At 50.4% G+C, this 10,779-nt stretch overlaps 1 protein-coding gene across 1 annotated transcript in view; it reads right to left on the bottom strand.

The window, feature by feature from the left end:
* Positions 1 to 371: 371 nt before the first annotated feature.
* Positions 372 to 10,779, bottom strand: part of Armh3 (armadillo like helical domain containing 3) — a 190,533-nt gene continuing 180,125 nt past the window's right edge. The window contains exons 23-24 of the mRNA XM_050146060.1: positions 3,391 to 3,507; positions 372 to 1,865 (exon numbers count right to left, since the gene is read on the bottom strand). Coding sequence (XP_050002017.1) covers positions 1,773 to 1,865; positions 3,391 to 3,507 — 210 coding nt within the window. The 3' untranslated portion in view covers positions 372 to 1,772. The remainder of the gene's footprint in view (positions 1,866 to 3,390; positions 3,508 to 10,779) is intronic.

The following is a 10,779-nucleotide window of genomic DNA, read 5'->3' as shown; positions in this document are numbered from 1 at the left end:
ACTCCTCTGCACAGCTGGAACAGGCTGCCGTGGTGTAAGGCTGCCCTCGGGAAGAACACTCTCATTTCTAGGAGAGGCCTTAGGTGTACACAAAGGAGGTGGCCAAGAAGTAGGCTTTTAAACTAGGAAGAGAGATGGTAGGCAAGGGACACTTTCATAAAGCTCCTCATCCTAGATTGGCTCTTGTTCCTCTACAGGGGAAGGGGAAGTCCATAGTTGTCTGAACACAGCCGGCCTCTGTCAGGTCCAGGAGACTCAGAGAGGGCAAGTCTTAAGGAAAGGTCCCTTTTTTGCACACAGATCAACACCTGGATCAATTTAAGAGATGAAGGGGAAAAAGACACTAAAGAGACTGTACCACACAAATCCATTTTTAATAGCTTTGATTTGCCACCAGCTCCAGATCCAGCTGCTCTGGGGTTTATCACCATGGAAAACACTAGAAACCTCAGGTCAAGTTATCCATCCAGTGACCAATGATCAGAGATGACCCAGCCTACATCTATGCATGTCAGTCTGTTGCTGAATTCTCTAGAACTAGCACACTTCTGCTCAAACAGAACTCTGGCTCCCAGGGAGGGCAAGTATCCCCAAGAGAGACGCTAAATGCGCAGGCACTCAGCCTCCCTCTGAACCTCCTGCCGTCTACAAAACTACCTCAGAGCAGTGGTTATTCCTGCAGTTGCTGTGGGGAAGGAAAAGGCCCTGCAGGGCTTCCACGGAGACTATTGAGAAAGAAGCCACAGGCCAACTTCATGAAGGTGGGATGTGCCCAAGACCCAGCTAGAATATGGCTAGACAAGATGGAGGCTCACCTAGCCTGTTCCAGCACCTGCTCCCTAAACTCCCTAACCCAGACAGGTTCTCTCCCTCCCAGCACCAGACCACGGCAGGAACAGACTCCTCCCTAGAGGAAATTCTTAGGCAGGCAGAACGTAAACAACAGCAGGGTGAGGGGGTGGAGCACGTGGAGGGAGCTCATCTCTAGGCTCCCATTGGAGAGGGTGGTGGGGAGGGGGAGCTGCTGGAAAGGGAACCAGCAAAGTAGGCACCTTGAGGGCTGCAGAAAACCTGTCAATGTTTATTTCACACACACTCTTTTAAGACAGTTTAAAACAGACTGGAAACGAAAGGCTAAAGTTGTGGGCCTATTGTGCTGATGAGTCAACGGTTGGAAGGCAAGGAAAAGTGAACAGGTGCTCCTGGTGCCAAAGCCAAATCCAGAAAGTGGAGGTCGGAGCACAGCACCAGGCAGATTCCAATCTCCAGTTTCTCTGAGGCATCAAGTTTGAATTTAGAAAACAGAAAAAAGGTGCCACCCCTGACCTACTCTATGCTTGGGCAGAGGACTGGACACACTGCAGCAGGGGCAGAGGCCTCGCTCAGCTCCAGGTCCAAATAGGGAACAGGATGTGGCGTCATAGCCAAAACCAGCCGCTGGCCCTCAGAGTGTTGGCATCAGCTGAGGCCTGCTCCACCAGCACCTGAATAATCAATCAGAAGCCAGAACCTGGAACCCCAGCTGGAGTCATGAGGCAGCACCCCGTGAATGCAGCCCAGAAGCCCCGCATTTCTGCATGCCTTTTCTGTTGCCCGCCCATTTCTCCCCAAATAAGATCACCCTGGGCTGCCCCAGCTGTCCAAGCTCACTGAAGACTCTCGCTGTCTCTGCTTCTCTCCAACCTTGAAGGCAGTCCCCACTCCCTGTGCTTGCCCTCCAGCCCAGGAGCCTCATGGGTAGGGGCAGTCAGTGGCTCTTAGGCAGCACAGTCTCAGGAGATGGTAGAAAACTCCTTCAGGAGGGCTTCCTGGCTGAGTGTATGGAAGGCCAGGTTCCTCCGGACGTTGGTACTAATGGATCGAACCTGGGAAGGTGGAAGGGCAGAGGCAGAGAGAACAGTCCATTACAAACAGCAGAGGGCACTGTCCGAGGCTCTGTGCGGCCAGGAGAAAGATCTGTGTCTTTCTCCCAACTCTAGCTGGCTTCATGAGGAATTTAGCTTGTCCATGGAAATATGTCTGTACTTTTGTGAGGAACAAACCAACCAGGGAGGGGAAGAATGTGCTGTTTGCCTTAGTCCCCAGAGGCCAGGGGGCATTTCTTTCATTTCTGCTTAGCTCTAAGAAAGGAAGTGGAGTCATGAGGCAGGAAGCAGAGGACGGGGCGGCAGCAGGGCCATCACAGGCAAAGCCAGCTCTTTAGCTCCTAACTCCTCCCCTGTGCCAGAGGTGCAGCCAGGAGTGAGGGAAAGTGCCAAAGGCCTCAAAGGACGGCGCCTGCCTGTGATCCCGGCACTCGGGAGGCTGAGGCAGGAGGACCACTGCAAGCCCCAGGCCAGTCAAGACTATATGGTGAGATACTGTATTGAGAGAGAGACTCTAAGCCTGCTTTTTAACCCTTTCCATAACCTAAAGACAGTCTCTATTTGCTGCCGGTGCCCAGTGGTCCCCACACTAATGTAAAGACCACATTCACCTCGTTACAAACACTGTTCCTACTCTCTTTACACAATGGCTTTGGGGGGGGCAGTTTTGAGACAAGGTTTCTCTATAGCTTTGGGGCCTGTCCTGGAACTCTCTCTGTAGACCAGGCTGGCCTCAAACTCACAGAGATCCACCTGCCTCTGCCTCCCAAGTGCTGGGATTAAAGGTGTGTGCCACCACTGCCCGGTCACGACGGCTTTCTTGTTCACAACTAACTCGCCACAGAAAAATCCTGAGGTGTTTCACGTCCCAGTTAGAGCTGGGCTGTCACGATCTGGCATCAGCACCATGCACAGACTCGGTGCGTTAACTGAAAGCTTCGCTGGTGCAAGCCTGGCAAGTGGGTTTAGAGCCTTCGTGTAATGTCAGCCACTGCCAGGGTCTGTGTCAACCAAGCAGGCAGCGGAGCGGCAGGGAAGCAGGACTTTTCTTAGCAGCTCTGAGTACAGAACAGGAAGGGAAAAGGGAGAGGTCAGCTTGGAGCTCTGCTGGAAGGGGCCGGGGACACCGGGAGTGGAGCTGTGGACGGGGACTCTCAGGCCAACACCAGCTAGGGAGTGAGGAAGGAGTGACTGCAGAAGGACCAGTTGCTCTCATGAATTGCTCTAAGGACAGGAACAGGGTAAAACATCATGGCTGGCACTGGCCAACACATGCCAGACCTCAGGCCCAGCTGCAGCTGTGTAAGGTGTTCCCTGTGGCTGCAGACGAGGTGGGTAAGGCTGCCCTGGAGTATCTGCCTCTCACTGCCTCATTCCAAAATGCTTTGGAGGAGAAGTTACATGCAGACCCTCTAATTTTATTATCTAGCAGGCTGCAGTCATACCCTAGATATAGAGCAGATCCCAGTGTCCAGAACTCCTCCCTGCCCCAGAGACACAGGTGGAGCTGGGGATGGGCACTCACCAGCTCTTTGAAGAAGGCAGCTTCCTTATGTTGCTCGGAGTAGCGCTCATACTGGTCCAGGCCATCTTGTAGCTTCAGTGTGAGTGTGTCATAGTTGGCTCGAACCACCTCTAGTACCTGAAGAAAGTGAAGGGCCAAACAGGGTCTCAGTCCCTGGCAAGAATGTTTATATAGAGCAAGGAGGCAGGATGGTAGGGAGCAATCCTTCTGGTTTATGAGATCTTCTCCCATACTGTTTCCTTTTTGAGAAAGAAATGTATCTCGTGTAGTTGAGGCTGGACTTGAATTCTTCAGCCTCTGACCACTGCCTCCCAAGTGCTGAGGTTATAGGCATGCGCCGCCCTGCCCAGCTTCTGGGACCACTTTTGAATCTTTTCCATCCCCTACCTTTTCTGAGCAGCCCAGCATGGACACCAAGGCTGTGTGCCCTGGGTATGGTCACCAGTGTCCCTGACACCACCATGCACTCTCAGCCCCCGCGTCCTCTAGCCAGGCTGTCCTGGGTGCCGAGCAGAGCTTTCTGCCCATGGCTTACTGCTTCTCCCTTTCTGGAAACCACATTTCTTCAGTCCTGGGATGTTCCTCAGCACCATCTGCCACTTGTTTTCATCCCACAGTGCCAACCCGGCCTTCATATCCATCTCTTGGAACAAACTTTCGGGCATCCAAGCATTGAGGTACAGTGGACACTCAAGAATACGCTGCAACTGTTATTCTGATGGGGAACAGGGTATCTCTCTCCTCAACAATGCTGCTCTGACATTTTAAATTTTATTTAACTTTATTTTATGTGGATTTTTCTTATGTGTTTTGCCTGCATGTATGGTCTGTGTGAAGGTGTCGGATCCCCTAGAACTGGAATTACAGACAGTTGTGAGTTGCCATGTGGGTGCTGGGATTGAATTTAGGTCCTCTGGAAGAGCAGCCAGTGCTCTTAACTACTGAGCCATCTCTCCAGCCCCTGACTTTTTTTTTTTTTTTTGAGACAAGGTCTTGTTATATAGTCTAGGCCAGCCTGGAACTCACTACAGAGCTCAGTTTGAACTACAATTTCATCTTCCTGTCTCACCTCCTGACTCTCTGTGGGGTGAAGATTCAAAATTCAGCTGACCTTGGGAATCCTGGATATCTGAGCTTAATATTAATAAAAAAAGGAACCCCAGGCAAGCAGTTCCTGAGACACTGATTCAGGCAAAGGGCAGGGCAGGGGCAGGTGGAAGCAGAGGCACTAGACCAAGTTAGCAGGAAAGAAGGAGTGGGGAGGGCTGGAGAGATGGCTCAGAGGTTAAGAGCATTGGCTGCTCTTCCAAAGGTCCTGAGTTCAATTCCCAGCAACCACATGGTGGCTCACAACCATCTGTACTGAGATCTGGCGCCCTCCTTTGGCGTGCGGTCATACATTGAGGCAGAATGTTGTATACATAATAAATAAAGAAATCTTTAAAAAAAAAAAGGAGTGGGGAGAAAAGTGTTGCGCACTCTGGTAACCTGCGTGCAGGAAGACCATGACATCAAGGAAAACCTTGCTCTCAGGGAACTGGGAGGGGAAGTGTGAGGGCATTGGCCTGAGAGAAGGCAGGAGGCAAAGGGACCAGTCGGGGTCAGACACACTATGGACCAAGGCTGGCCCCTGGGACAGAAGGTCACCTCTGGGCTGTTTTCCTTTCCAGACCAAAGTTAACCTTACTTGGGAGCAAATGCTCCTTTCTGCCCAAGTTCCCGAGGAGACGAAGAATTGGAGACGATGAGCGGGGCTGTGTCCTGGGCTTCACGGGAAAAGGCAGCAAAGGCAAAGGCCTGACGCTTCTTTCTCCAAACCACTCCACCAGTGTCCCTGTACAGGGTAGGCTGTCTGCTCTGCTTCCAGCTCCATAAGCATGGGGACTGGGACCAGCAATGGCAGGCACACTAGTCCTCTCATGCTTGTGGGCAGCTTTCATAGCTAAACAGCTAGCCAGGGTCTTGACTCAAGGCCAAAAAAGGGCAAAATTCCTCCAAGACGGTGCCAGTTCCTAAGAACCAGGTGAAACAGAGTAATTCATGCATTCCTAAATCCTACAAGCTGCGCGGTCTCAGCAGTGCCTATAATCTAACACCTTGGGTAGTCTTCCCTGAGGGGAGTCAGGTACCAAATGACAAAATCACACTAAAGCCAGTTGCTAAAAACAATTGCAGCACAGGAGGAAGAGATGACTGGACCCCAGAGCCTCAGCCTCGGCAGCTCTCAGGATCACCTGGCTGTGCTCCTCTCGCTGTCAGATCAGCAGGCTCTGCTGCCCTGCGCCACTACTGTTCTTTTGATGGAAGAAGACAGAGACGCTCTCTGCCCAGGTCTGGGCTGGGCACACTCAGGGACTCTCGCATGCTGTAGAGAAGACATTTATTCAAGCCTCACTACTGACCTAGGTCACGGCAAAGGTGGTGCTCATGCAACCTCTGCATCTGGCTTCCTGCCGACCCCAGTGGCCCCTCCTAGACTGAGTTCCTTCTCTGGAGAGCTCTGTACCTCAGACCTTGGCTTGCAATCCCCTGCCTCAGACACCTGAGCAGCTGGGATTACAGGCCTGTGTCACCAGGCTGAGCTCAGACTCCCTTTTAAACTATCCCAGCTAAGTGCAAAGGTACTCACTTTTACTCCTAGCACTAGGGAGGCAGAAAGAGATGCATACCTCTGTGAATCTGAGGCCAGTGTCTCCCTAGTGAGCTCTGCGCCAGCTCGGGTCACACAGTGAGACCCTGGCTCGGAACAACACCACATAAATATAACTAGCCTCTTTTCTAAACACAGGCCACTTTTTTTTCATCAGCTGCTGGCTGGGGTTGAGGCTTCCTAGATCCATACCTACAATTCAGTCCACAGTAGCTCAGAGTAGGAAAACTACCCACTAGTCATGTTTTCTAAGGCATCCTCACAAACCATGATGACCCCATGCAGCCAGGACACCGAAAGCTTTGAGAGTAACTGAAGCTCTTATTAATAACGATGGTAGCACTGTCTTATTAATAATGACTCCAGCACTCTCGGTACAGGCATTCAGATAGCAGCTGACATCGACTGTATGTGTGAGTGTATGTGGTAGATACACAGGTGTTATGTAGGGGGGAACACAAACCTGTGTGTGTGCATGTGTGCATGCGTGCAGGCTGAAGACGGTATCAGGCGCTCGACTCTATCACATTGAGCTTTATCTCCTTGAGGTCTCTGAACCTGGCGTTTGGCTGGTGGCTTGTGTCACAGTGAGCATCCTGTCTGCCCTTCACAGCACTGGGGTTACAGGTGTACATAGAGCCATGACTGGATTTTTTGTTTGTTTTTTTCTTTTTCTCTTTCTTTTCTTTTCTTTTTTAGAAACAGGGTTTGTCTGTGTAGCTTTGGAACTTGTCCTGCCTGAAACTAGCTCTGTAAACCCTGTAGACCAGGCTGGCCTTGAACACACTAAGATCTGCCTGCCACTGCCTCCCAAGTGCTGGGATTAAAGCATGCACCACCACCATCACCTGGCTATGCCTGTTTTTTTTAAGTAAATGTACAGAACTTGAGCTTTGTTCTTCATGCTTGCAGAGCAAGCACCTGCTCTGAGTCCTTTCCTCAGCCCCAACACCTGTCACCTTTGAGTCTCCCCTCCTGGCCAGGAAATGTAACTTGAATCTCCTTTCTAAAATGACCCAGCAATAAAGGTGTTGAGCACCTTGCTCCTGTGGTCGATAGAAACATCGCCATACCAAATGACTACACAGCCACGGCGAGAGCCCTGGGGCTCAAGAGCAGCTCCTTTCACAGGAAGAACCTATTTGGAGTCTCATGCTCTGCCGACTGAGCTAGCCAGGCGTTGGGAGTAGCTATTTTAAATCCTCCCAAAGGTACTATAGTCTCAGTGATTCTCTACCACAAAGGGATGTTTAGATTCTGTGGAAGATGTGGCAGACAAAAGGCCTCAGTTTTAAAGGCCTCATGGCCAATTTGCTTGAAAACACTGCCTCAAAAAAGCCAAGAGAAAGCAACCTAGGCAGGATGGGTGAGGAGGGGGACCTAACCACTTGGTCCTCGTGTCCAGAGACAATGGCGTGAGCAAACAGCAAAGTCAATAGGAACATGGACGTCGAGGTCACAGATCTGCATTTTGGCTCCACATTAAGCACCAATTAACTATCTAAAGTCATTATGAGTTTCTGGTCTTTTGGCCTCGGTTTGCATACCTGTGACCTCGTCAGCTGGTGTGAAGTGACACGAGACAGTGGCTCCCCAGTATCTGGCACACAGCGAATGGCAAATAAACAGTTACTAATTTTATAGGGAAAACTTTCTGGAGACAAGAGGCTTCGGGATGTTTTTGCTGTCCCCAGATAACCCTAACAAAGGTCAGGAGTAAGGCCTCACGCATCACCCAGCTGCCAGTGACTATCCTGCTGCGGACACTGGATTCTCCCGTGCAACGCAAACGCAAGCCAGACCGTGGGCCAGAAGTCAGAATCCGAGAACCTGCTGCCAAGGCTGCTAAACCTCATAGTGCAAGGGGTACAGGTTCTGTGAAAGAAAAGTTGAGCAGATAGGCCCATAGATGCCTGGCTCTGCACAGTGAAGGCTGTGGTTTTCTGTGTTTTCACTTCTTTGTTTTCTAAGACAGGGTTTCTCTGTGTAGCCCTGGCTGTCCTGTGTTTTCACTGCCTTAGAACCCAGATGTGCGGTGCTGGCCGCGCTAAACCTGGGTATGGGGACACATACTTGCAAATGTAGTATACTTACTTAGGTAGAGACAGGAGGATCAGGAATTCAGGGCCACCCTCACCTATCTATAGAATTCCAGGCCAGCCTGGCCTACGAGAGAAGACCTTGTCTCAAAAGCAGAGAAACTTGGGAGACCACCCTTAATGAGTTACAGACAAAAAGTGACTAGGGCTGGTATTCTGGACAGTAGAAGCTGGAGATTCAAGAGTCTTTAAGCTTTGGTTGGTTTTTAGGCCTCAGTCAACCCTTTGCTCGTCGGCCTGGGACAGGAGTTAGGAGGATTTGGCACCAAGCCGGACACGTCTCAAGGTCAGAGTCTGTTCTCACAGACCAGCATCATGTGATCGGCTTCCTCACAGTTCTGATCTAACATCTGTCAGTCCTTAATCCTACAAAGACATCAGCTCAGGATGCTGTGGAATAGATGAAGTTAAAAGGGAATTAAAGTGGGGAGGCTTTTCAGAGGATCCACTGTCCGGCCATGTCGTCCCCCCTACCCCCAGTGTGTGGTTCACACTGGGGCTGCTTTACAGGTTCACACTCCGGTAGACGTTCACTCACTAGCTAAGAGATTTTTCTCAAAGATTGCCTGACATTGCCGAAATTCTTCCTCTGGATACATTCCAGGATTGAGATGCTTGTCAGCTCTAGCAAGAGCTTGAAGAGGAACATAAGCTTCATCTTCCCTAGTCTCTCTCAAGGACTCCTCACTGGTCACGTCTCCCAGTGGGGAAGGATCTCTTCCTCCAGATGCAGCATGCATTCGCATCTGCCATGTCACCAGCCTAAGAATTCAGTGCCTTCCTTACAGTTAAACGGTAGCCAGGGGCTGGACAGTTTGTAAGGGAGATTCTGATAAGAGAAAGCAAATGACGATTCTTTCCCCAGAATTCACATTTAAGGTTCCAAATACAGGGCAGGTTAAGGCTATTTGAGCGCTGAAAAGGCATTGTATGAGTGAGACTCTGGCTAATGGGTCTAGCTGCTCATGGGTACTGAAAAAAAAAAGTTTCAGTCAACAGCCGTGCCTGGGAAAGTAGAGCTGCAGTTTAGAACACGAGAACACGGTTCAAAGGGCCAGCGTCTACTCAGGGTAAAAGCAACTCCTCAAAGCTGTGCTCTGACCCTCACAGGGTGCTGTAGGGTGTGCATGCCAGTTTTCTCGTTTCCTTTGTTTCGGAGACATCCCTGGCCTGGAGCTTACTATGTAGATCAAACTGGCCTCAAACACAGAAGCTGCCTGGCTGCTGGAGTCAAAGGCACACACTACCACACTTGGTCCAGCTTTCTTATCATGTGGTAACAATACTTCATCAGCACTGTGCTGACACACCAGTGCTTAGTAACTGGAACTGTTCCTACTGTTTCTTTCACCTGCTTGAACCTATGGCTATTTTTTTAGGGCCCGAAGTTCCCTTCCAGCCCATTCATAAACAACCTCCCCACGAAGACACCTCTACTTCACAGGTTTCCCAAGGAGAGATTTGTTGGCAGGGCCTCTCTTGGGGCGACACACGCGTGACTGCTACCATTAATTTCCTCACTGGAAATTGCCGTGAGTGGATGTGTTACAATCCGAAGAGTACCAGTTACGGTGTGGCTTCCTCACACTGCCTAACAGAGCCCAAGGAACAGTAAACACTCAACAAGCTTGCAGAATTAATTTAGTAACACAGGCTCAACTAAAAAGGAAAGGAATCTCTCATTAGGGTCACATGGTAAGATTAGAATTGTCCCCGACACCTCACACTGGGCACTGTTCTCAGCACTGATAGATAGGCTTCTACAGCCTCAGAGCAAGTCCGCCTCATGGAGCCAACAAGAAAAGTGGGAAACCAAACACATGTGGAGCTCAGCAGGGTCAGGTGGGAAACAATGCATGGCCATGAGGTTGAGCAGCTGCTGCACAACACCTGGAATGGCTTTGAGTGGCCTCGAACTCCGGGTGAGGCTGTCTTTGAACTCCTGATGCCTTCATATTCCGCTGAAATCACAGTCATGTAACACTGTGCCTGGCTGCACACCTTTGAAGGCAGGGGAAACAAAGGGGCTTACCTGCCGTGACACGTAGAGGTCAGAGGGTGACTTGTTTGAGTCCTAGGGACCAAACTCCAGCCATTAGCCTCAGTGGCAAGAGTCTCTATCTGCTGACCCTGCAGTGTCCCGCTCCCTTCTCTCTTCAGCACCGCCCCTTCTACTTTATAGCATTGGGACAGATGATTCAGAGTGCGACACTCTAGCATGGCAGCACCCTAAAACAGCAGCTTCAGGAAAGGGCACTCACTTGAACAAGTCTGACTCGAACTGCCAGCTGAAGCTCCCATCAGGGACAATCTGAAGGGCAGATTTTCATACACAGAGAATGAGCAAAGGATGAAAAGAAGGGGAGAGAATGTCTCTTTACTCCATACATATGCAAACTATACATTACACTTCTCAGATCAGATCCAGCCCATTCTGCAATGTCCTACTGAGGTGTGCTAGTTAGGGCCAATTTCCACAGCATAAATGCCGCTCAGTTGTGCAGAGCACTCATTAGGCGACTGTGCCAACAAGCTAAGCAGACACACGTGGTGATCTTTGAGCAGCTGGGTTCAAATACTTGCTGAGCTATTTTTAGCATTTGTTTACATAGAACAACTAAAGGATTTGCACCTCAAAGG

This window comes from Alexandromys fortis, unplaced genomic scaffold, assembly GCF_014885135.2.
Source record: "Alexandromys fortis isolate MF-2015 unplaced genomic scaffold, M_Fortis_MF-2015_v1.1 scaffold_16, whole genome shotgun sequence".
Taxonomy (NCBI): domain Eukaryota; kingdom Metazoa; phylum Chordata; class Mammalia; order Rodentia; family Cricetidae; genus Alexandromys; species Alexandromys fortis.
This window is presented reverse-complemented; position numbering and strand designations above follow the sequence as displayed.